The 27,222-nt window shown below is 36.1% G+C and overlaps 2 protein-coding genes across 6 annotated transcripts in view; one reads left to right on the top strand and one right to left on the bottom strand.

The window, feature by feature from the left end:
* LOC126755448 (endoplasmic reticulum metallopeptidase 1) overlaps positions 1 to 4,004 on the bottom strand; it is a 33,018-nt gene extending 29,014 nt beyond the window's left edge. The window contains exon 1 of one of the 2 annotated variants that reach the window (XM_050468025.1): positions 3,405 to 4,004. The gene's annotated coding sequence lies outside the window, so the exon portion shown is untranslated. The remainder of the gene's footprint in view (positions 1 to 3,404) is intronic. The other variant, XM_050468026.1, reaches the window with a different exon arrangement.
* An 8,441-nt stretch (positions 4,005 to 12,445) lies between these two features.
* Positions 12,446 to 26,369, top strand: LOC126755376 (endoplasmic reticulum metallopeptidase 1-like). 4 transcript variants are annotated; one of them, XM_050467908.1, is made up of 13 exons: positions 12,446 to 12,646; positions 15,647 to 15,816; positions 21,283 to 21,950; positions 22,012 to 22,214; positions 22,283 to 22,437; positions 22,504 to 22,887; positions 22,949 to 23,129; positions 24,825 to 25,009; positions 25,103 to 25,246; positions 25,306 to 25,405; positions 25,466 to 25,568; positions 25,653 to 25,944; positions 26,012 to 26,369. In XM_050467908.1, the coding sequence occupies exons 2-13, from the start codon at positions 15,811 to 15,813 to the stop codon at positions 26,171 to 26,173; spliced, it is 2,583 nt and encodes an 860-aa protein (XP_050323865.1). In that variant the 5' UTR covers positions 12,446 to 12,646; positions 15,647 to 15,810; the 3' UTR covers positions 26,174 to 26,369. The 4 variants fall into 4 exon arrangements, with proteins under 4 accessions (XP_050323865.1, XP_050323863.1, XP_050323862.1 ...); XM_050467906.1 differs by having other exon boundaries at positions 15,533 to 15,816; XM_050467905.1 differs by having other exon boundaries at positions 15,388 to 15,816.
* Positions 26,370 to 27,222: the final 853 nt, after the last annotated feature.

The raw sequence follows: 27,222 nt of genomic DNA, 5'->3' as shown, positions 1-27,222 counted from the left end.
TCATGAAAAACCTACCGCAATGTGCCGTCAATATGTTGCACTCTGTCAACGCGGCATGCCGTAGGGCAGGCGTTCAAATGTTTTACAGCGCTGTGTAGCGCAATTGCCGACGTCAGTATGCCTTTTCTTCGCTCAGTAATTTGCTGCCAAGACAATGACATACAAACAAACGCGAAGAAGTAAGAAATCAAAAGGAAAATCCCCCACAATGCAAGTGAGTGCCATTAGCGGAAGTGCAATGCCGCTGACTGTGGCTTTCGAAAGGGGCACATGGGAGGACACATGAAACCATACAACTCGTTTAAGTTTACTAGCAGTCAGACGAAAAGCGACTGACTGACTCACTAGCTCTTATTTCACCTAGAGCCAACAGATGCCTGTATATATGTATGTATGTATATAGTGTGGAAATAATTATGGTAATGGCCACAAAATGCGGCTAAGCTGCCGTACACGCGCATAAACAATCGTCTGTATGTGCGGGTACTCGCTTGTTGCAACATGCCGTGTCAAAGTGCAACGTCACAACAGCTTAAATAGCTTTAGTTGGATTCTTGTCAAACCTTTTTTTTTATCAATTAAATATTTTTATTTGCTTTTTGTTTTATCATTTGTAGTTTGACCTGAAAGAAAGCAGTTCGGACATTTTGCTGCAAACTACTCAGGTATTATCTGCCAAAAATAAAGTAAAATATACATTTTTGCTTACAAAAGTGTACAAATGTATATAAATAGTTGCTATTAGTTAAATTGGAAATACTATATAGTCATGTATACTTGTATTGTCTGTCACAAGAATAAAATTATGACTAAAGGGAAGGCGTAAGCGCCACAAAGTGGTGTCTAAAACGGTATGTAGGTTGAATTGGCAAGTTTAGTTCTTCTTGCTTTTTTATGATTTGTAAATTTAGTAATTAAATTTCCAGTTAAGCTAATTGCGAAGAATATTTTCGACAAACTCTGCTCATAAATCAAAGAAAATCCGTTTTAGATTACTGTAGATTACTATAATGATAGCCTCTGGAACTAATATCAGTAGTAAAAGTTTTTTTTTATAATAATCTGCAACATTTCTAGTAGATGAGCCGAGTTCATGCATTTCGTCCAATTTCAACAATTTTCATAATGTTATCCCCAGATAGTCGGTCACGTACCAAATTTGGTTGAAATTTTAAAATTGATTTTTTCTTCTTCTTCTTCATTGGTATACGCGGTTATGGCTGAGTTTACAACAGTGCTTTAGTCGTTCTTTTATTTCGTTTGGGGCCAATTGGAGATTCCAAGCGAAGCCAGGTCCTTCTCAACCTGATTCTTCCAACGGAATGGAGGTCTTCCTCTTTCTCTGCTTTCCCCGTCGAGTACTGCATCAAATCTCCTCAGAGCTGTGGTGTTTTCATCCATTCGGACGACATGAGCTAGCCAGCGTAGCCGCTTTTATTGTTGTTGTTGTAGCGGCAAAATTCTGCCGAGTTGACAGTCCTGGGCCGGATAAAAATCCGGGTCCGTTTCGGTTACGTAGAGCCGACTGTCGTGGGAACATAGCAACTGTCTTTTAATTCGCTGAACTATGTCAATGCCGTCGTATATCTCATATACCTCATCGTTCCATCGAATGCGATATTCGCCGTGGCCAACGCGCAAAGGACCATAACTGTTTCGCAGAACCTTTCTCTCGAAATTTCATAACGTCGACTGGTCAGATGTTGTCATCGTTGATGCCTCTGCACCATATAGCAGGACGGCAATAATGAGTGACCCGTAGAGTTTGGTCTTTGCTCATCAAAAGAGAACTTTACTTCCCAGTCCAAAGTGGCATCTGCAAGCAAGATTTCTGCGCTGGATTTCGAGACTGACTAACAGCGCAGTTGTTATGGCCAATGATATCGATGTCATGCAGTGCACTCTTATAGAAGGTTGTACCTTCTCCAGCAATATATTGAAGTAGACACACGATAGGGAGTCTCTTTGTCTGAAACCTTTTGGTGCATGGTGAAAATCTGGTGAATAGTAGATTTTCCAGGTCTAAAGCCACACTGATAAGGTCCCATCAGTTTGTCTTTCATGCATAATCACATCGATAAGACCTTATATGCGAGACTATCCCACAGTAATGTGTAGAAGTTCACGTGAGTGAGAAAAGTTCTTTAAGCGCTATTCACGACTTTCGTCCATAGACCAAGTATCCTCTGGGTAGCCAAAAAACATCCGTTTGAAGGCGAGCGTAACATTTTTCCCCAGGGTTGTATGTAAAAGAAGAAGTAACGATTTTTTCATCATTTCGATTAATAGAATGTTCTATGAAATCACGCAACGGATATGTAAAATTATAAAGGCTTTCACTGCTAACAAATCACTCCCACCAACGAAATTCCCGGCAAATTACAGGCACAAAAAGTCATTCCCTGAAATGTATAATTCTCACTCATTGTTTTTGCCTTGACTTTATTGTGACGTGTCATAAAGGCAGACAAGTTGCCTTTATGAAGTTGTCAATAATACGTTTTATATAATCTTAGTTAAAGAGAATGTACTGGTTACTTACAATATAGATAAGGCAAAAATGGGGGTTTTCTGGATATTAGAGCAAGCTAATTTTTATCGAGAGAGAAATTTCATACTGACATTGCTTAGGGATCAGCTATCTTACCTTTTTAAGAAGCTCAATTTCAAAATTCGGAGGCATAGCTGAAATAAGGTTGTATTTATTTTGGAGACTAACTTGGAAAAGTGGTAAAATTAAGTTTTACTTGCATTGCGACAAAAAAGTACTTGGAAATTTTAAATAAAACGCAAATTAGTTAATTATTCATCAATATTTATATTGTCGCCTTCAACGTAATGTTTTGGGTTTCAGTTTCAGAAAAGGTTTGGGCAGACAATCTCTCTCGAATTTGGACGTGATGTTTATATGAACCTGAATGAATTTGATCCGGATTTGATATTATGAGTATAATGTTGTTTTGTTTTTCAATACAGTTATGTTTTTTTAAGATTTTTGATATATTATGTAGAAATTTGAACAAATTCTGCTTTAACAAACTGTTCTTATAGTCAATCAACTAGCGCTCTTTGGAAGCCATGTTCGAAAATTCCATTTAATTGCACAATATCAACTACTAAAAAATTTCTCTTAAAATTTTTTGATGTTTTTCGATAGTTGGAAAACGTTTTTGAAGTGTTAATCAGATTATTATTGTTCGCATTAGTTTTATTTCATATTTTTTAGGTTATTAAATAACTCAATTTTGCTTAGTTTTAACAATATATATTATCCAAATACCATTTATAGTTTATTTAATGTTTTTTTAGACGCTTTAACAGACAAATTCGTTTAAACCTTTAATCAAAAACTTTGCTATTTCTCTTCTTTTATTTTTCGAAAATTATATTCTCAAAACACTTACCCAAAAAAACACCGAAATACCGTGCAATTTCACGCTTTTTCAGTCATTAATCATCAAATAAACAACAACATGCACAGTAATTTCAACAAATAATTCAAATATTTATACGAAACACCGCTCCGTGTTGCGCAAAAAAGATGAGTTCAACTTTTTTTTTATACACAAACAAATGAAACACAGGCATAAATATTGAAATAGACGCACTAATAAAAATAAACACTTTTTTCGCCACTTAGAACGAAAAAAACTTTTTCGGCACCTTTTGGTTGCTATACTTTCTCACACTAATTAGTGACAGCAACTGTGCAACAACAAACACTAGTCAGCAAATAAATATTTTTAATTTTCAATAATTTGCCTATACTCGCACTTGCCACATATTCAACACACTATTTTAGAAAAGAAAAAAATTTAAGTAAACTTTTGCTCATTTCAATTTTTCAAACATTTTAACGAATATTTTTTTGTTTTTACATTAGATTGATCTTTAATATTTTCGATAACGCACCGTGTCTCCGGTATTTGAGCACCGCGTAGCCCGGCGTTTTCTTCGTATCTGCAGCAGCTGGATGCAGCCCTGAAGCTGTTTAGCAGCAGCCGGTAGATGCTGAATGCCGAGCTAGTGATGCTAAGATCAACAGCAACAGCAGTGGTGATCTACAGTGAGAGCGGCAACGCGCTCAGCAACAAAAACAACAGAGAGTGTGGTGAAGATCACTGGGTCGCTGCTGGTATGCTGTGCCCTCTTATGATTTTATTTTTCTCTTAAGCAGTCATGTGTTACTCTTTACTTTGCGCAAAGCTCACAAGCAACGGTAGGATCTTCGTGGCTTTCGGCAGGATGTTGTCGCAGTTTGTACTCCTTCCTCTACGCGTTATATTACACTTGCTTTTCGTGTTCTGTGCTCGGAAGTGCGACAACTTTTTGGCACCACGGCTACCGATTTACAATTGAACAATTCACCGCTACTGTTGATCGTTTTATAAGGGGGCTTGCTTGGGGGGAGGGTGGTGCTTGCTACTGATAGCGCTTAATCGAGCGATTAGCTAAGACAATTTAACATAATGATTATACATAATTACAGCTATTGTCCAAATAATAGGGTGGCAGTTGCAATTAATTGTTAAGTTCTTTGAATATATGTGCAAATTATGGAGTCGGTTCATTTTTGGCCTCTGCTGTTCCGGGGTCTAATTTTTCGTTTTTTGAAATAATAGCATCACTAAAACAAAAACATGAAGATTGGATGTAAAACAACATGAAAATTGGTTGAGTAGTTCTCAAGAAATCTTTTCAACCGACTTCAAAAGCACAGCTAGTCTCAAGCGCTCAAGTTCTCAAGGCTGCAACTCCGAAACTATTACTCGAATCAACTTGAAAACTTAGGACAATATTCTAGATGTATTGTAGAATTAAATAATACAATTAAAAAATCGATTTTTTGCAACCCCTAAACCCATGTAACCTCTTAACTTGAATCCGGCTGATATATTATTTGTCTTTAAATGAAATTGATCGTGGTAAGCCTTACCTGTTAAACATAAATTAAATTATGGATGAACTAAGCTTGTGTGTCAGTTTCCAAGGTCCTACTATTAAAGAATAATTTAAGCCCGAGGATAATTCCTTTTCATACAAAGAAACACCTAGTAAAATTTTCAAAACAACACATTTCTGGTTGTTTGGTAGAACAAGTTTCTTGTATGTACATATGTGAGAAGACCAAGAAGACCAGCCAAAGCCGAATTTACCCTAAAATATTGCATAAAACTGTTAAACGCGGTTGAACTAGTATAATGATGAGCACGCACTTTTCCTGCTACGGCCAATACAATGAATCAAGAATATTGTGGATCAGTTCGATTATATCAAAACAATGCCGAAAGCCGTGCTGTCCTTTGCCAACAGTGAAATTCCAATGGTTTGGGTCTCCCAGCAAGATAATGAGCCGAAACATACGAGCAGAGTTACACCAATGAGGTTCGCCGGTAATGTTACAGAAGTACCTATTTGACCTTACCAGTTTTCAGATCTCAATCCAATCGAAAATATTTGAGCAGCCATAAAAAAGAAGTTACTAATAAAGCCTCCATAAATTTTATGGAGTTTTGGGAGACATTAGAAGCAGCTTAGCTCAAATCTGCCGCAACGTTTTTTTTTTTTGAAAATTTATTAATTGATAAACTTCGGATAATTTATATGAATCTTTTTGTTATATGAATTCTAAAAAAACATTATTTCAGATTACTGATAGAAGTATATACTAAGAATGCTATTTTTATTTTATTATTATTTTTTTGAGAATTGATATAACACAAAATTGCTGTGATGTAAATTAAAAACTATAAAAATTCTAAACAATTAAATCACATTTACAATATTTTTTTGCATTAGTCATAAAGTTAAATTGCGCTCCTATTATTTTGATAACAGCTGTACACACACATATTATATGTTTAATTCGAGCGCCAGTAGCTGCTGCAACAAGAAAATGCTTTGCTAAAGTGAGCAAGAAACGAAGAAGTATGAGGGTAACATTAAGCGTCATTTTATTATAGTGAAAAAATTAAATTGAAGAAAAAAATTAGCAATAAATATCGCTTATTGCGCTCATAAAGATTGCCACGCACTCTTTCATGTTTCGAAAAGTGAAACAACAAAGGCTCCAAAGTAGTGCATTTATTAAGATATTGAAACAAAGTAGTACAAATTTTTCAAAAGCAGTTTATATACCACTTATGAGCAAAAAATAGTAAGATTTCGTTCATAATTTTAAAATTCTTAATTTATTCCTCAAAATCTATGGCGTCGCTCTCAAAGTAAACTCCCTTGGCCCCAATACACTTATGCCAGCGTTTTTTCCAATCCTCGAAACACTTGTTAATGCCTTTAAATGCCTCAAAGCGGTTTCTCATCCTCTTTTTACAAATAGCTTCGCGCAAACTACGCACACAAAGAGTATTCCTTGTTGGCAATTTGGCCGGTGGCAAGGAATGTGGAGTACATCACAGCTCATAATCGAAGAAAACTGTCAATATAACCCTGATTTTTGACCGACCTGCTTTGAGGTGGTTTTTTCGGCTTCGGCTCACCTTCACCACGATATTTGGCCGATTGATCATTTGTTTCCTGATCGTGAGCATAGATTCAAGACTTATCGCCAGTAATATAATAATATCACGGCGCTGTTCCACGAAAAAATTTAGTATTTTTGGAATCAATCGTGCTTTCACTTTTCTCAGGATCTTAGTGATCTTTCAAAATGATTTTCACTCATCCTTCCGATATTCCAACGATGCCAGTAAGATCTCTGACAGTTTATCGTCGATTCTCAAGCACCAATTCCATTATTTTATTGACGTGTTGATCATCAGTTGATGTTTATGGTTCGTCGTCAACACGTTCTCGACCCTCTTTGAATAATTTATACCAATCAAAAACACTTGCTCCCGACAAACAATTATCACTTAAGGCCTTTCCAACATTATAAACGTTTCGGCACAAGAAATTTGATTACGCCCACAAAATTTTTAGGAACTTCTTTGTTGAATAATTTCACTCATCGTAAAAATCGCCGAAAACACTGTTTGTGCTTCAGAAAGACAAACGACTAAGTAATGATTATTTTGATGTGACATTTAGCACAGATTCACTGACAGTCATGCCAACCTAGAAAAAAATATATTTCAAAGAATGGGTTTTTGCGCGAAATTTAAGTTTAAAAATCTTACTATTTTTTGCCCACAGTAATATACCAAAACTGTGAAGTGTATTTGTATAAATAGTAAAAGAAATTTTTGCAAACTCCGAAATATATTCATAGAATTATTGCACTTTATCAATAATCGTTTTGCTTTTTTGGCAAATGACCTCATCTACTTTTATGGACATACCTATATAATACTACATATATACACACATATGTTTTATAGTAGTCGGAAACGAATAAATTAATTTTAACAGCCGAGCAGTCGTTTTCATATAAATAATGGGTGTCTCTGTGCGTTATTATTTCAAATAAATTCTTATATTTATATCCTGAAAAGGATATATAAATTTTTCAATGAAGTTTTATACATATGCGAACTTTCAGTTTTTAAGACAAATATCAGAAGTTTTTTTTTCTCCCAAAGGAACTGTTCGTTTGACCAAAGCAAAAATAGTGGAGCGTTTAAGATATAGTCTGATTGATCAAAATCGGGTCCTTGGAAAACGTTTCTTTATATGACAAGATACCTTCATCGAATTCGGCATAGAATAGTTTTCGAACAAATTGTTCAGATCGACACACTTTAGCATTCAAACTGACTGATCGCAATCCAAATAAAAAGAAATTGTCATGAGAAATGTACCTGCGAAGGATATTATAGCAAGTCCATCCGAAGTAAACGTTTTCTTCTTGCTTTTCAATATTTTAATGTGTTTATTTTGTCTCGTGTTTCTCTTTTAGTCAAATAGCATCGAGGTGTAGGAATTTGTTTTTTGCTTGGTACTCAATAATCTATTGTAACGGGAAGGTCCGATTTCTTATCTTATCAGATAGAAAAATTTGCAATATGAAAAAATAGTCGAATCTTCACACAAAGAGAATTTTCAAAACCATTTCCAATATTAGTCGAAATTATGAAAGTTCTATATTGTCACCAAAATTAGATTTATGTATTTTTGAAACAAAGCTCATGGTCTATCAAAAAACATACGATTCGCTCAGAGCGGAAGAGCTAACACTTTTTGGCTAAATATTTGTTGTCTGTTTTAGCAGATTTTACTACTAGCTGAGAGGAAACGTATGCTCACATTTCTACTCTCACCTACCAGAGAGCTGCATAGGGGAACGCCTACTGTGAAATTCTGGCAATAAACTGATATTGAATGTTCAAAAATAAACACAATAAATTATCTCGTTTTTATTTGGTATAAATTAAGGTATTTCATTTAAGAAATCTCAACACCTCTTGTAAATCGAATTAACACATTTTAGTTAGTGTTTTGGGTAGCAAGCGGATCAATGCTAGACTCGTACTGAAATAGCTAAAATTTTGAAAAAACCACTCGGAGAAAAGGATCCAAAAACGATGCCACATAATTACTGGTCATGAGATCTGGCTTCATGAACATGACATCGAAATTATTCAATAATCTAGCGAATGGCGCTCCAAAAAATAAGTCGAAACCGAAAAAAACAAAATTCGCTGAAGTCACTGATAGCCATCCCAAACGGGACTTACATATAGCAAGTGTATGGATAATTGGATAAGCATTGGCACGCTTGGAGTTTTCCAATAGGGCACTACAAAAGTAGACCGTTAGGGACAGCAAACAAAGCCATATTTTTCCCGCTCTTTTGAAATTTTTCTTAAAAAGATTTGCCATTTCATCATGAAAAGATATACGATCCAACAACGAGTCGAAATTATTAAAATTTACTACCGAAATTCGATGCTTGTGGACTCAACTTTAAGAGTTATTAGTGCAAAAGAAGCCTGTTATGCTTGTAAAGCCTACAAAAAATTGTATTTAAATACATAAGAACATATTTTTTTTTTGTTAAACCGAGTCAAATCAAATTGATAAAAAATGTATTATCACATTTTGAAGCACCCATTAAACGTATAAGATTTTGGCAATTGAGTTAAGATTATAATGTTTGAAAAGTCGATACCAAATGTAGATTAGTTTAGTTATACTAACTTTTTTATCATAAACCACTTAAGTAGGTTGCTATGTTCGAAAAAATTGAGGTTATAGAAGCCGTTGGTAAATCAAAAAGCCCTCGTAGTGATAAACAATTAAATATTTATAACTTTATTGCGTTTTGAAAGTTTTCATTTAATCAGTTTTGAATGAACTTCAACTTTCGTCCCACCACTCCTAATGAAATTTCTCTCTTCAGCAAAAAAAAACCAAAAAAAAGTTTATTAAAATACCTATATGCCAGTAATTTTCATATGTTTATTACTTCCAAATACTTATACATATGTACATACATAAGTATATTCCTCTTACGCTGACATACAATATTGTATACAAGCAATGACCAATGATTGGGCGAGTAGCAAAAATAGATTAACAAAAAAGGTAACTAAATGCATTCAACCACAACGAACGATTGACTGTTTAGTTTAATTTACAAGCAAAATAACACAAACTTTAATGTCACTTTGCAAATAACTGAACTATTTACCCATCACTGTCAGTAAGTGCTCCGATTACTATGTGAAGTACAGTGTGTTATTATGAAAGACAATAAGTTAAAAAATTATTGTTCTTTTGTCTGTTTGCACTTCTGGTCTCTGTGACTTCTTATAATATATTAGACTGAGTTAAATTCTGTTAAAGATTTGGTATACGATATGGAATCTCCGTTAAGAAAGTCGAAAATTCGTGTGAACACTGAAGTAAAAAGAAATTAAGTGCTGAGTCTCAAAAGTGGGCTTCTGCTTTAAACAGCAAGTCCATAGACATTTTAGTGAACTGCGAAGCGGCAATTATACGTCACACCAACATTATATTTCACTGCGCTAGGTTATGCAAGCAGGCCATAACTAGACTCTCAAGCTCTACTCCACTGAGTTACCTAGGTTAATGTCATCTAGAAACCCATTCATATCGGAATAAAAGGAAAAGATACGAGGCAAACAAGTTGGCACACCAGTTGGCCTACCCGTGAGCCGCTGGGAACACAATTCCCCATACCATTCTGCACCTTCAATGGTTGTTTGAAGCAATGGACCCTAGCTAAAGACCTCAGGTCTTGGAACACTAGCAACACAGAGCTTACTACAAAGTTACTTTGGAGTAGTGTTGATAGTCCACAGAACAAAACGGTTCTACTCGCACTTCTAAGCAAAAGGGAACTGAGACATTACTAAGGACAGATCCCACTTTCAGACTTTTTTGCAGAACATGAGTGGACGATAATGAGCCCATTATTTAGAACACAATCTTTGCGAATTCCCAGCCTTCAGGCGGATGAAGTGACAATTCGCAACCGAGAGTGAAAAAAAAATCAGGTTTTTACGAAATCAACCGCGTTCCTCGATAAGACTTAATTTGGTTACCACCCGAGAGCAAAATGGGCCTATAGATGGCTCAAGTGCGGCCGCCTACGATCTGACGCTCTTGTGCCACCGTTTTCAACCAACCAAGTTTCCCAGGAATTATCTATGTAGTAATAGTAGTTAAACCAGTTTAGGAATAGTAAATACTTGTATAGGTCTTTCCTTCACGATCTAACGAGTAAAGATCTCAAAATGGGTTTTCTTCTTTGTTGACAGCATAAACCGCAGAACAATTTTAATCGAGCATAAAAATCGCTTCTTTACAACTCTGCTATCATCAAATGATGTCGCATTTATCAAGAGTCAGCTCCAACTCAGTTCAATATAGTTTATTACGAAAAGACGATGATTCAGTTCTATCAAAAACACAAGGTTACGAGTGGTACAAAACCTTCAAAGACGGCCGAAAGATGATTGCTGAGATGCCTCGTTCTGGACAACCTTCGACCTCTTCAACTGATGAAAATATTAGAAAAGTGAAGAATATGGTGCTTGAAATCGTCAGGCAAGTGTTAGAAAGATGACAAGAGAGCACTACGTCTCTCGAGAGTCCGTTCGATTGATTTTGTTGGATATTTTGAGTATGAAACGCGTTCTTGTTCGACTCGTTTCTGTAAAGCTGATACTTTTGTGAATTGCTAGATCATGCGAATTTTTATCCCATATTCATGGAGAGCAATAAAACAGGTGATGAGACATGGGCTTTTGTGTTTGACATGCAAACAAGTCAACAATCATCGGAATGGAAGGAAAAAAACGAGCCGAAACCAAAAAATCACCACAAGGTCACTCAAAAATCAAGGTGATTCTCATTGTTTTTTCGATATTCGTGATTTGGTGCATCTTGAAATTGCTCTTGAGGAACATATGGTCAACAATGGTCAATAAGGAGTTCTATTTGACCGTATTGAGGCGTTTGAGTGAGAAAATCCGTCGAAAACGGTTGGAATTGTAGAAGAACAATTCATGGAAGAACAATTCATGGATTTTAGATGAATCAAGCCACAATTTTGACAATTTTAATGCAATACATACCACCGTATTCACCAGATTGGGGTTCATGTGATTTTTCCTTGTTCCCCAAACCGAAATTGCCGCTTCGTGGAACCTATTTTCAGTCGATCGATTATGAAAATTGTTTCGAGGATTGGAAAAACGGTGGCATAAGTGTATTACATCTGGTGGGGATTACTTTGAAGGCAACAAAATAAATATTGATGAAAAATATAATATTTTTTTTTACAATTTCCGGGTACTTTTTTGCCATAAATATAGACTGAAAATCATTATACTTGTAAAGCAATTAAGCTATCAGAGCCTTAACCTAAAAAACTTCAAATAAAATATTTAACGAACTACTAATTATTTTCTTTCCTGTATTTGCTCACTTCCAAACCACTGTGCGACATTTAATTTCACAGTAATTTACGCAGCCGCTATTTGATGTGCAGTGAACATTGAAATTTGATGGCACAAACAAATGTAAATCGAAAGTTTCGAAATAAATGTCAAAAATAAACAACAACCAATGGTGATACAAACAAATACGGTAAACAAGAGCAACCAACCAACGATGATGATGCAACAAATCGCAAAGTGTGGGTGGAAAAAGGTTGGTCAGTTCACGGGCAGGCGGGCAGTGAATCCGCAATTTTTCCAGCTATTTGATACAACAATTAAAATTGATTTACAACAAAAAGTAAATAAATAGTATTTAGAAAAACAGCAAACAGTGGAAAATCAACGCGAATTTTAATGAAAAGAATCTGAACAAGTGCAACATAAACATTTGGGGAGTGGCCGGCTCAATTTACACACGTAAGGCAGTGTCTATAATTGTCGCACGTTCGCAGTAATGAGCGAGCGACCCCTAATTGTGGATCTTCTTCAGCGTTTACCAGTTTGTATGGCGATAGATATGTGTGTACTGTAGAGCGAGCTTATTGTGGCGCATTTCCATTAGCCACCAGCTTCACACAGTCAGTGCAAAAACGCGCATTCCAACGAAAGGTTTATGCAACGCTGCATAAATTAAAACAGTATTCCTGCTCAGTGTGCGGTAGAGGAAAAAATAAAAATGCAGTGATAAAAACGGGGAAAACCGAAAATTTTTAAATATTGTGAGGCTTTGAAAAAATTTTATTAAAAAGCAAAAAACTGAAAATCTGAAAGTAATATTGGTAATAACCCAAAAAAGCTTCTGAAGTCAAATAAAACTAAATAAAAAATATGTTTGTGAAAACAAGAAAAAAGTAAACTTCGACTGCACGGATTCTATAAAAACCCTCACACGTTCATTTCTAATAGCAAGAAAGGACAGGAAGGTTAGGTTAGATGGCTGATGTAGAGAGATCGCACGTGGACTGCTATAAGCAGTCCTTTGCGAAGCCATAGGAAAAGAAGAAGTCCTGTTTTCGAACTTATAAATTGGCGAAACGCAATTTTGCATTGGCGTTTAATTTTCATTCTCGTCGGATGTGGGATGTCTAAAGGTACGCGCTTTCAAGCGTTAAAGTCTTGACCTCCCAAACGCGGGACAGTCAAGAAGGATGTGTTGAGTTATTTCCACCTGGTCTTCTTCCATACAGCGTCTGCAAATGGTATCTGGTAAGATTCCCAGCCTCACAGCTTGAACACCAATAAGGCCTGTCAAAACCTTCATACTAGGGAGAGGCTAGTCTTACTGAGGGCAAAGAGTACATTAGATCTCTTCCGATCGATCTTTAGCTAAAAGGATTTTGCGACAGCGCATAGTCCGATGGTGTACCAGCACTGTGAAAGCTGCCACGAAGCCCAGCTATCTAGTAGTAGAACACCGACCTGCACCCATTCTACTGAAAGCGGTTCTAGTGTGCCTTTTCTTGCCTTCATCTTTACAATTTCCTACTACGATTCCGCCGTGGCCTGGCACCCATACCAGTCTAATCGCTAAAAGAATCGATGCTATTGACAGCGAGGTTAGGCACTCCTTAACAAACTCTGAACGCATTGTTAATGAGTTCAAGACTAGTCTGCTATCTGATTGGATAGTTACTTCTCTGAAGGAGGCTGCACGGAACAGTAAGTCTACTGGTACCATAATGGCTACAATCATGGCTTGGAAAGCACTGCAATAGTCAAGAAGTTTGAAGCTGGAGTTGATAAAGAGTTCCTGTGAGTAAATCCCTCCACCAACCTTTCCCCCCCAAGCTTTGATCCATCTATAAAATAGCTCACTGTCACTCTCCTCCAACAGCTTCTTCCCACCCACTACTCTCTCGCCAGTATATGGGCAGAGAAAGAGATCCAGAGTTTGGTTTGGGGACTCCATGATCCAAGTGATCTGGTATGAAGTCAAAGTGCCATATTTGGTGCAAATATCTCGTCAACTACAAAAGTTTTCCATACAAGAACTTGAGTTGGATCGGTCAGTTTGTATGACAGCTATATTTTATAGTGGTCCGATATCCATATATCCGACAGAAAGGACCCGAACCGAAATGAAACCACTTTTGATACCATTCAAAATGTTCAGGGCTATTTTCCTTTTTTTTTTGTTTTGCAAAAATGTGAGTTCTTATAAATGTGCTCCGTATTGTATGATAACGTTTTTAGTATCACTGCTGACTAAGTTTATTTGAACAGATACCCGGTTCCCTTCTTCGAGACATTTTATAATCTCCGAAGCAGCTTAAAGCAATTCTTGCTGCTACTTAGGTAAATAATTCTCTATTAGTTAGATAGCCACCGAGGCGCTGCGACAATTGTTTATGACAATACTTGCAATAATGTCATTATCCATATCTCTAACAAGTCACATATAATAGAGAAATAAGAACAACTTACGTACCTCGTAAAGATAAAAATGTTTAACGTAATTTATATCGTAAAATAAAGTCACAATAAAAAACTACAATAAAAGCGCCAAATTTTAAAATCCTTGTATTGAATTACGCTCTAGAACGACGTACAGCTTCGGTTATAAAAAGTTTTTTGAGTTACTAGATAACATTTATGCTATGATAAATCTATACAATTTCAGTTAATAAATTTATGATGTCTAAATTATTTTAGTAGCGAAGACACAGTACCGAATATTTGATTAAATCAATAAACTTATTATACGAACACACAATACATAGTTAAATATTTTTTTTATGTAGATTTTACATGCTATAGATGACATTATCTCCCTCTTTTTGCAAATCTGGCCAACAAAATAAAATTATGTTGCCTACAATTAGGCGCATCGCGCTTATTTTTAGCTTAGTCATGCCTCTTTTGCAAATCTGGCCAATATAGCAAAGTAATGTTGCCCACAATTAGGCGCATTTCGCTTTTTTTTTAGCTAGGACATGCTCCCAAAATCGTGAGCAACAGATACGCTTTTCGAAGCTAGAATAAAAAGGGTGATTAACAATTTTTTTTTTCAAAATGTTTACTCACAAAATGTAAAAAAAATGGTATAGTATATATAAAAAAATGTGAAAATACATTAGAAATAATTCGACTTTTGAAAAAAAAAATAAAAACAATGCTTGCTTTTACCAACCGAATTCCTTACGCCAAAATATATCTCAAAAAGTACAGAAATTTTATCAACATTCATAAATGTACATTTATATGTACATAGCTATATAAAAGCACAGTATTGCAGATAGTACTAGTTATAAAGAAATCAATACTATCATACACCAATTTAGAGTCATAAAAAATTAAGGAATGAAACAGAAATATGGATTTTAACGTTGCTATATGTCGGTGTTTTATCACTTCAGATATCGAAATTTTTAGATAATTGTGGTTATTTCTTTTTACAATCCCCAAACACTATATTACAAACGACAATACCGTCGAAGCATATTTACATACGCACAGTTATACATAAAAATTTATGATCATTTGTACTTGTGTTATTTTTCCAAATCAATTATTATTTGAGCTTGGTGCGTACGAATCAAAACTTCAATTCGATGTGAAAGTCGGTGGTTGAAAGACGTTCAACTAGTGTAGTCGCAAATCAAAACAGCACAACGCGGAAGTGGAAAGTGAAAAATTCAAATCCAAAAGATTTACAAAGCCTGTAGATCGTACAGGATCTCGGGTCATTTGTGTTCTATAGCTAACATACTGAAAGCAAATGGAAAATACGAAACATTTGTGAACAAAGATAACAAAAAATAGTTTGTATTTTTTAATAGAGTTTATACAGTGAGTTCATATGGAATACATATTTGTATGAAAAAGTTTAACGAAACTTTGTGAAATTATTCAAACGATATTTCCCAAATTTGTGTGTGGTTTTGTGAAGTTGTGAAGAAATATTTGCTGTTGCTGGTGAAGTTTTTGGAGTTTTAAAGCAAAAATGAGTGTAAGTATAATTACTTAAAATTTAAGTGTTTTAAGAGTTAAGCTGGTCTTCCCGTTTTTTTTTTTATACTAATCCAGTCTATAGGATTCATAAACTGTACTGGTAAAGTAATTTTCCGATATTGAATGTAGTTAGAAAGTTGCATGACTGAGAGAGTAAGGTTTGTAGAGCGTGTGGCCTCACAACTGAACTTTCAAACCTGTTTTTTCCCAGAAACTCCACTTTTAAACTAGCGTCCATGATTTCTCAAAAACGCCTCCATCGATTGCTTTGAAATTATAATGGTAGATTCATCACATATGGTGCTATCGCATAAACTAAGATTTTTGAAAAATATTCAAATTTCTTTTGTCATAAAAAAGTAGTCACAAAATATCCTGAAATTTCAAATTTTTATGTTAAAAAAAAATTTTTTTTTTGGAAAAACTCTAGTTCCAGCGGTAGTAATAAATAATTTGTGGGTATATACAAATTTGTCTAACTTTTTTCTTCATGAGTGTCATTGGAGCTTATTTGGCAATTAACAAAATATTTTTACTTAAAAAAACTCCAAATTATAGCCAAAGGCCTAATAAGTCTAGTGTCTAAGTAAGTTCGAAGCCTTGTGTTTCTTCATTTCACTATAAAAATTCCATAAAAAAGGACTGACCATTTTCAGTAGTATTCTAGTCTAGAGACATGACTTTCAGGCAATTTTTGAAATGTCGCAAAGAAAAGGCAATAAATGTTTTTATTATATATTTTTTTATTAGTTTTTTATAAACATTACAAGAATATAAAGGAAAAATCAAAAAAATTAATTTAAAAAAAGTCAGAAATTTCAAAAATTAGCAACTGATAAAGTCGGGAGTCTCAAAAAATTGCTACGTGACCATACGCACGGTTTCAACCCTCCTAGCTATCTGAAAACAAAATCAGGAAAAAATTATTCATTTAGAATGACGACACAATGTTCTACGAAAAAGGTGCAACAAAATTCTTCACGAAATGGACACTGCCTGAAAAATATAACTTTTGTTGGATGTTTCAAATTTTTATTAAAAATAGTAATAGTTCCAGACATGAAAAAGTCTATAAAGAACCTCTTTAAAATTTTCAGCTAAATCGATTCAGTAGAACCTGAGAAATCGTGTTTGATGTTTTGAAAAAGATAGTTTTGAAGAAAAACTTAATCGTAAAAGTAATATTACAACCAGAGCCACTGTATTCATTAAATTTTTGGCATTTTAAAAGCATTTTGAAAAACACTTAAAAGATAATAAATTCGAATACGAGGAAACCATTTTCAAGTACTTTTTACACTAAATCATGTCGTATGTTATGAATAGCGAGTTCAACAATGACTAAAATTTGAAGATAGTCTAGTTTATTGCTAGAAACTAATGACTTCTAATAACCCCACAAGAGGTAATGTAATGGTGTTAAATCACAACTTCTTAGAGGCCATTCAGTTTCACAATTTCTTGAAATAATCGAATCTCCAAACTTTTCTCGCAATTATTAGGTTGTTTCAAGTAATATGTGGCACGTAGTCCCGCCCTGTTGGAACCAAATGTTATCAAGATCAACTTCTTACAATTTTGCTCTCCATTAACTCTAACGGTGTCACTAGCAATCAAGATTTGTAGAAGAGCTGTCAATTTAAGGAATATAATGGTTGTTCATGAATAATCAGAATCGACCACAAGGGCTAAGTTCGGGTGCAACCAAACTTTGCAAGAATCAAACCAGGGAATACCCTAAGATGTTAAATGTCACCATAAGGTTTGTTAGAAAGACGCAAAACATTATACAAGTACATATGTGGGGTATTATCGACCCGATTTTGTCTATTAACTATTATCATACAATATACTAAAAAAATGTTCCCTGGGTTTCAATAAGGTATCTCACATACAATCACCAATCATATGAAGCAAAGTCAGCAGGATCTTCGAAAACCACGATATTAGTTATATGGAGGCTAAGTCAAATTTTTGACCAATTATATCTATTTTAGGTGCAAAAATATACTGTTATGAGTAAAACAAGCTCTTTCATTTTCATTGAAACAACTCAAATATTTGTCGATATATGCAGTACTAAGTTCGAAAACCTTTATATTATGTAAATGGGGGCTCATACACACAGAATTACTATTGTCGGCAAAGGATTTTGTCTGAGTTTCAATTGTATAGTATATCCCATACATTAAGCGATATTTTTGGTCAAAAGTCAACTGGGGTCCACATATTCGGTACCTAGGGGCTTGAACAGGTTTGCTTGGCTTTGGACAACTTTTGGGCATACTTTCAACAAAATATTAGTGCAAAATTGTATCCCGTTATATTTAATACTTTTTGATTCGTAGACTGTAAAGTGAAAGATTCAAATGGAATTCAAAATTGTCCTATATGGGAGGAGGGGGTTGTAGTCCGTTTTCACCCATTTTCACGCTGTCATATAGGAATATGAGAAGAATGCAAGTTACTAAATTTAGTTGATATCGTTAGGTCGGGTCACGAGACACGTGATTTTATCAAAAAGTGGGCGTTACCACGTCCATTGTCAAATTTTTACCACAGCTCTCATAAAGCCTTCTCATAGCATTTCGAAAGTAATTTTAACGTCGCTGGCGTATTTAGTTATTGATTTATGGCGCTTTTAGTAGTTTTTAATCGTACCGCTATATGGGGAGTGAGCGGGGTTATCTTCCGATTTCATCCATGTGTCGGTAGGAGTTCTTATAATATTTGAGCTGCGTAAATTTGGTTGTTATAGCTTTAGTAGTTTATGAGATATGTTCATTAAACTATTAGAGGGCGGGGCCACTTGCATAGTCATGGCACTTTAGGCGTTTTCGGTCAATGGGGTTTTGTGGACGTGGCAGTGGTTCGATTACGCTCATCTACGAACTCGTAACTTTTTTGTACTAAGTTAGGATAGTTAGGTAACCGTTACACCTACGTTAAGTTACGGGGAACAAAGCTATTATACTCTGTAGTAACAAGTTGGAAGAGTATAATAATAAAATAGATATAAATACAATACAAACCAATTACTATTTGTGACATTTTGATATTTAGCAAAATCTGAAATATTTTAAGAGTAATTAAAATAATTTTTAGATTATAATTATTTCATGACAATTAAAATATTTCATCGATTATTTTTGCGCTTCATTGAGCAGTACTAATAATAACCATAAAATGCATTACATCACCAATCAAAGTCACTGACCATTAAATGTACTTCTTAGTAGTCTATATTGGCTCCATATTATAAACATATACATACATATATGTATATGGTATACACCACACTTTCGTTGAAATAATTGCCAAATTGCCAATATTTTATGGCCTTTGGCGGCAACAAAAGCTCGTGCAAGAACAAGCAAACTTAAAAGAGGATAACTTCAAAGAAAAGAGCTAATAAATATTGCTTTGCTTAGAGACACACGATTCACTGAATCATATTAGTATTTATTTACAGCACTTCTACTTATCTTTTGTCGCCTGATAGTTGACCACAGAAATATTGCACGCGTCTGAGCATGTTGCCGTCGCCCATTATTGTTGCCCGTTGATTAGATTAGCAAGCAATTAATTAATCATTTAAAGGATTAATTGCTTTAATTACTTTGCATTATTGCTTTTGCTGTGTTTCGAGTGCTTAGCAGTTATTTGCTGGAACCACAGATTCTAGCATTCTTTGTAGACATAAATACGAATGCATAATGGTAGTCGTAATCGTAGGCGCATTTGATAATATACATAAGTATGTATACACTCAGAAAAATCAGCTAATCTTAAATAATCGCTTCGAATGATGATGATTGTATTTATGGTAATTGTAAAGAATTGTTGCGAAAGGTTATGCAGAAATATTTCTACAACATTTTGCAAGGAACTCGCGGTTAAATTTTGTTGATACCGTAATCTAATGCAAATATGTGACCTTGAGTACTTGAATAATAAGTTCATTGAATTGCCTAATATAGACAACTTGCTTTTTTTTACTTTTAAAATATAGTACTACATGTTAAAGAACCTCATGAAGAGTAAAAGTAAACATTGCCTACAAATAGAGTTGTTGCCTGGCTTAAAATATGGGAAGACCTCAGCAGAAATCTGTATAGCAAAGGGCTGCGTGCAAGAATTTTTAATGAATCAAAATGCTCTCCAATTATTTTGGGTAATAGTTTATGGTACCAAAACCTCACCATACTTAGGTGACGTTTTTTAATTATTAAAATCTTGCACTGGAACGCGGCCAAAAATTCGGCATATTTGCTACGTCAGCGCTCGATATTGTTTCTTTATAGTTTTGAGATACCTTTGCCAACATACATACATATAAGGTTGTCAAATATCCCTTCCGCTTTTTTGCTCTTTATTCAATGCTTTATAAAAAGTGTTAAAGTGATAGGAATTACTTCAAATATACGCCGTTTCGTTCGATAATCTGTTTCCATCTAGACGGCAACTTCTTAATACCTTCCTCGTAGAAGTCTCTCTCATTACCTGCGAAGAACTCGGACAGCCACTTTTCACAAGCCTCTTTTGAGTTCAACTTTACACCAACAAGGGCGTTCGCCATGGACTGGAACAAGTGGTAATCATTTGGCGCTATGTCCGGGCTATAAACATAGTATATAGTGCGATAAAACCTCCCATCCGAGCTCCCGTAGCTTCTGACGAGTCATCAACGAAGTGTGTGGTCTGGCGTTGTCCTGGTGGAACACTACACCCTTCCTGTTAGTCAATTCTGGACGCTACTGGTCGATCGCCTACTTCAAGCGGTCCAGTTGTTCGCAGTAGATGGTAGAATTAAGCGTCTGGTCATATGGGAGCAGCTCATAGTGGATGATTCCCTTCCAATCCCACCAAACACACAGCAAAACCTTCCTGGCCGTCAATTCCGGCTTGGCCACTGTTTGTGACGATTCACCGGCCTTCGACAACGACCGTTTTCGCTTGATATTGTCGTATGTGATCTATTTTTCTTCGTAGTCACCATCCGCTTCAAAAATGGGTCGAGTTCGTGCCGTTTCAGCAGCATTTCGTAGGTTTTAATTCGGTCTACAAAGTTTTTTTCCGTCAAATCATGCGGCGTCCAAACATTAAGCTTTTTTGTGTATCCATACTTCTGCAGATGGTTTAAAATTGTTTGGTGACTAACTCCCATCTTCTGATCGATGTCACGAGATGCCACATGCCGGTCTAACTCGATTTTTTCCATGATTTGATCGGTAGTCATTGTCACAGGTCTTCCGCCGGCTGGCTTATCCATGGTGTCGTTTTCACCCGCTCTGAATCGTCGAAACCATACACTGCTGAAAGCTGATGACTATCAGAAAGAATAATAGTGCAAAACTAGAGTGTTCTAATTAACCGCCGCAATCTTTTTTAATATAAACTAATTACAACCCTAAATTGTCTTAATAATAAAATAATTTACGCAATTTCCTGCTATTCATTCCAGTTCAAATCAAAGTATCACATCGATGTCGATTTTGAGGTACCGAAAAAACTCAACTGGTATTATGCGCCGCTTTTCACCGCCTTTTGGTTCATACTCTACCTGAGCATAGTTCTCACACAAGTTGTACGTTTACCCACACCGCTCACACTTAAAGATGAGGCCACAAATTCCGACTCATATATAGCCGAACGTGCCGAACAAATTCTAGTCAACTTAGCACGTCTCGGTCCGAAGGTGGTGGGCAGTGAAGCGAATGAGGTAAAAGCTGTTGAGCTGCTGGTCAGCGAAATCAATAAGGTTAAGACACAAATGAGCGATTACTTCGAACTCGAAATCGATGTTCAGTTAGCGACCGGTTCATATATTCATTGGACCATGTTGAATATGTATCAGGGTGTACAAAATGTTGTCGCCAAATTGAGTGCGAAAAATAATACAAGCGAAAATTATCTACTCATAAATGCGCACTTCGACAGCGCGCCTGGTAGTCCGGGTGCTGGTGATGATACTTCGATGGTGGCAACAATGTTAGAGGTGTTACGTGTTATCGCCAAATCGAGTGGACCACTTCAAAATCCCATTGTCTTCCTTTTCAATGGTGCCGAAGAGAATCCGTTACAGGCGTCACATGGATTCATAACTCAGCATAAGTGGGCCAAAAATTGCAAGTAAGTAGAGATCTGAAATTAGATTATTGATATTATTAACTAAACGCACATTCTAACACAGAGCACTAATCAATTTGGATGCTGCCGGTTCGGGAGGTCGCGAATTACTATTCCAGTCCGGACCTGGCAATCCGTGGCTCATGAACTATTACCGCAAAGTGCCACATCCCTTCGCAACTACCTTGGCAGAGGAACTATTTCAGAATGATTTCATACCATCCGATACGGACTTCCGAATTTTCCGTGATTACGGCAGTGTGCCTGGTAAGCATTAAATAGCACTACCTAACCGGTCATTTATGTACATATTTGATTTTTTTTTAATTGTTTAGGTTTGGATATAGCTTATATCTACAATGGTTATGTCTATCACACTGAGTATGATAGTTTCAATATCCTGCCGAAAGGTTCACTACAAAATACAGGCGATAATGTCTTACATCTTGCCAGATCTATAGCTAACGCACCGGAAATGGAAAATCCAACAGTAAGTCCCCATAATAAAATGCATTAACCCTTTACATAACTCTTCTCGCTGTTAACTCTCACTTAGGGCAATGAAGCTGGTCATGTTGTTTTCTATGATTTTCTCGGTTGGTTTATACTATACTACACGCTGAACACCAGTATCATTGTCAATAGCGTTGTTTGTGTGATAGCTGTATGTGCCATCGGTGTGTCGCTCTTCTTCATGTCAGCACGTTCGGGTCTTGGCTGGTTGGCGGTCATTCGTCGTTACGCTCTCGCGTTTGCCGTACAATTACTCTCACTCTCTTTGGGGGCAGTTTTTGTTTTAATTATTGCAGTATTTATGGACGGTGTTGGACGCTCTATGACTTGGTTTAGTCAAACATGGTTAATATTTGGTCTCTACTTTTGTCCAATATTTTTCTGTATGGCCATCTTTCCAGCATTATTCTTGGAGCGTACAAAGAAGGTGAGTTCTGCAAGTGTTCTAGTTTACTGAAATTAAAATCATTTTTTTGTTTTACTCAAAGGATCTGCTGAGTTTGGGCTTTCGCATTCAACTTTTCATGCATTCACATTGTCTAATGCTAATTCTGCTAACAATCGTGCTTACAGCGTTTAATGTGCGTTCGGCTTTCATGTTTATGCTCGCTGTATTCTTCGACATAGCAGCTCTCATCATTAATTTGATTACAAAATGGCATCGTAGAGGTAAGCAAATTGTGTTTATTCTTCCTAAGCGGAGTGTCGGTTTCGTCACGAAGACGTTTATAGGTCTGTTTTTGACATTCATAACGGGCTTTTCAATAGGGACGCTACAAAAGTAGACCTATAGGAATAGCAAACGACTTCATATTTTTCCACGCTATTTTGACATTTCTCTTCGGAAAAGTTTGCCATTTTATCATGGAAAGATATACCGCCCAACAACGAGTTCGGAGTTAGTTGTGTCCTCAATTTTAAGAGCGCTACGTCTATTTTGTAGTCGTCATACTCATCGTGTCAGATCAACACTTGCTTCTAGTGGAAAAATTTGAATCTACAAGCACGATATAAAATGTTCCCGTGACATTGAGACAAAGTAGTGCCGGTAGTGTCGAGAATATTGCTTTCGCTAGCGCATCAATTAAGGAAGACCCAAATCGGTCTCTCACACATCGTTCTCAAGCGTTGGGCATCTCTATGACATCGTTGTCCCGAATTTTGCGAAAGGGTCTTGGCCTACATCCTCACAAGATCAAATTGACGCAAGAACTGAAGCCGACGAGTTTTTGTCGTATGTTCATGAATTCGGCTGAGCAATAACTTGAAAATGATCCGGATTTTCCATCGAAAAATCATCATCAGCGATGAGACTCATTTCCGGCTAAATGGCTACGTCAATAAGCAAAATATGCGTTATTGGTCAGACAGCAATCCACATGTACTCCATGAGTCAGCATTGCATTCCGAAAAAATTACGGTCTGGTGCGGTTTATGGGCCGGCGGCGTCATTGGGCCGTACTTCTTCCATGATGATCAAGACCGGCACGTTGCTGTGAATGGCAATATGTGGTTTCACAATCGATTTATTGAAAACCAAGTTTGGTGAACGTGTTCTCTCACGAAATGGCCCAAACAATTGGCCGACTCAGTCGTGCGATTTGACGCCGTTAGACTATTTCCTGTGAGGCTACGTCAAGTCTGTGGTCTATGCCAACAAGCCAGCGACGATTTATGAACTGCGTACGAATAACGAACGTGAAATTGCAGCAGAATCGACCGATTTATGCTTGAAAGCCGTCGAGAATTAGGTTCAGAGTCTGGACTTCTGCAAGCGTGCCCGTGGTGGCCATGTAAAAGAAATCGAATTCCATACATAATGGCATCGAATGTACTTTCACAGGAATAAAGAATTTCATTGATATCTCAAACCCTTTAACTTAGCGCTCTTATTGAAAAACCCGTTATATGCGTCATTTTTCTGGACTACTTACAAACGAGTAAAGAAGAAGATTTACAAACGATTCCCCAAGATTCTCAAAACGTATCCGGCTTTCATTTGGAAAAGTATATCGAATCTATGTGAAGAGGGACATGCTTCAGAACTTTAAGGCCTCAGTTTTTGAGATATCGATCTGAAACTTTGCACACATTTTTTTCTCTACAAGAAGCTGCTCATTGGTCTGAACCGCCGATATCCGATTACTATATTATATATGTAGCTGTCATACAAACGGATCGATCAGAATCAAGTCGCTGTGTGAAAAACTATTTTATTTGAAAAGACAACTTAACTAAATTGTACTTCAATTATTGTCCGACGTTAGCGTTTTTCTTTATGTTTTTTTTTTTAAATATACACACTTCTTTCTATGAGTTATTACTACTATTATTTAAATACACATTTATTTTTTCGTCTCGCAGCTTATTGGTTCGCCATCGCCGTCATCATTTGCCAAGCGTTGCCATTCCTTTACTATACCTCAGTAGCACAAGAGATTTATTTTACACTGATACCAATGATGGGACGATCAGGGTCTGCTTCTAATCCAGATATTAGAATGGCTGGAATAGCGATTTTCTTTACATGCCTATTCGCCGGCTTCATAGTAAGATTAACTCATTTAACTTTTTTAGTGCTTTGAAGAAGATGCATAATATTCAATAAAATTTCTTTATTCTCTACTTGATTGTACGCTTAGATGCCACTCTACATGTTCTTCCGCAAAACGCGTACGATCGCGCTTTGTTTCTTAGGCGTCACACTATTATTCATAATACTAGCGGTCACTCCAGTTGGTTTCCCGTATACGCCCAAAGTAGCCGCACAGCGTTACTCGCTACTCGTAAGTATACTCGTAAGTAACTCGTAAAAACTGTTATAATTTTTATAATCAAATATCAGCATGCCAAGCGTATACTACATAATGCCGACGGCACTGAACGTGTGAATGAATCGGGCGTTTATATATATGCACAGGATCGCCGTATCCACATTGTGGATGGTAAGCGTTAAATTGTTTCGAGACATTTTTGAGCACAGTTTTTCATTGAAAATATTTCAGACAATATCAAAAGTATTGGTGAAAAGCATAAAGTTACTGATGTCTGCAACAATGAGCTCTTCTGTGGGATGCCAATATTCAATCATCGTTGGCACAAGGCAAGGTTAGTAGTTGCGCTTTAAAGAGGCAGTCTTACATGGCTTAGAGCGTCTAAGTGCTCATATATTTTTTGTTTTATTTCTTACAGAGAAAACAGCTTTTGGATACCCATCGATGAGGAGCCCAATATACCTAGCGAAAAGCCAACACTAACGTTGGCATCCAAAACTGAAGTGGACACATCCAATGTCAGCCGTTATAACTTTACGCTTACCGGTCCCGATCATATGACAATATTTATTGGACCAAAAACGCCAGCTAAAATTGTCAATTGGTCTTTCAACGACACTATGATTCGTGATAATTGGGAACCACCCTACTTCATCTACTACTCCTATGGCAAAGATAGCAGTGCATTAGATTTCTACATTGATGTGGAGGTAATATAACGAATCACTATAGTTTCCAAATTAATTACTGAATTTTTGTTTACCTTAACACTTTTAGACTACTGACACGAACACACAAAATTTGGAAATCGGCATAGGTGCTCATTGGATACATCAGGCGGTGGAGCGTACCGACGGTTATGAAAAGTTCATTCAAGGCTTTCCGGATTATGCCTATGTGGCAGAGTGGCCGGCTTTCTATGAAAGTTGGTTATTTTAAGGCGTGTTGGGACTGCATAGTTTTAATGTTAGGCTGGAATGTATTTTTTTTTTTTTTTTGAAGAAATTCTTCAAATATGCTATTGCATGTGCATAGTAAGCATTGTTGTTGGGCACTGAAAATCATTTGTAAAGATACTCGTAGTTTATGTTTAGTTATTAACAAGTTTTACTAAATAAATTAAGAAAAAACGATATTTAAATTATTTTGTAAACAAGTTCTCTACCTTATAATTTTCATTGATTTTTGGAAACTGTAACCGAAGGAAATTTTCTGCCAAGTAACATATGATCAAATTTGACTCAGACTGACGCATTCAAAATAGCATCCTGTACTAATTTAAGCATGCCAATCCTTAATCCATTCCTTCATACAGTTGCTGTAGCCCAAGCATCGCCTTTGCAACCTCAAGAGACAACTGAGGCTTCCACTTTGAAATTATAAATATTTACAATTCCCTTAACAACTATCAATAGTGTGACTAGTGGAACAGTAAAGTAATTTCCACTGTATTTTCGTTAGTAATTAGTTGTCTGTTTAGAAATTTATTTATAGCTGTCAACAACAAACAACTAAGTTGAAAGAGGATAACAACACAAGTTTTGACAGGTTGAGTTGTTTTCGATAACAACGAAGTTTCGATAAAAACGAAGTGCAAAATTTCAACTGAAGTAGAGGTTGAGTTGTTTTTGATGACACCGAAGTGCAAAATTTCAACTGAAATGGAGTTGAGTTATAAGCTAATCGCACAGTAAAGTAATTGTTGTACTGCATTTTTGTTAGCAATTAGTTCTGTTTAGAAAGTTGTCGACAAAAACTCGAAGTAAAAGTTGATAACAAGTCAACTCTTGTCTGATTGAGTTGTTTTCGGTAACACCGAAGTGCAAAATTTCAACTAAAGTGAGGTTGAGTTGTGTTGTAAGGTATAGTTAACATTATTATTTATTGAAGATATCTTGACAGATTGAGTTTTTTTCGATACACCGAAGTGAAAAGTTTAAACTGAAGTATAAGTTGAGTTGTTTTCGCTAACATCGAAGTACAAAATT

The sequence above is a fragment of the Bactrocera neohumeralis genome, chromosome 4 (genome assembly GCF_024586455.1).
Source record: "Bactrocera neohumeralis isolate Rockhampton chromosome 4, APGP_CSIRO_Bneo_wtdbg2-racon-allhic-juicebox.fasta_v2, whole genome shotgun sequence".
NCBI lineage: Eukaryota > Metazoa > Arthropoda > Insecta > Diptera > Tephritidae > Bactrocera > Bactrocera neohumeralis.
This window is presented reverse-complemented; position numbering and strand designations above follow the sequence as displayed.

Coding starts and splice junctions, on each gene's coding strand:
- LOC126755376 (XM_050467908.1), top strand. Junction 25,569..25,652: donor CATCGTTGGCACAAGGCAAG/GTTAGTAGTTGC, acceptor TATTTCTTACAG/AGAAAACAGCTTTTGGATAC. Junction 25,945..26,011: donor ATTTCTACATTGATGTGGAG/GTAATATAACGA, acceptor TAACACTTTTAG/ACTACTGACACGAACACACA.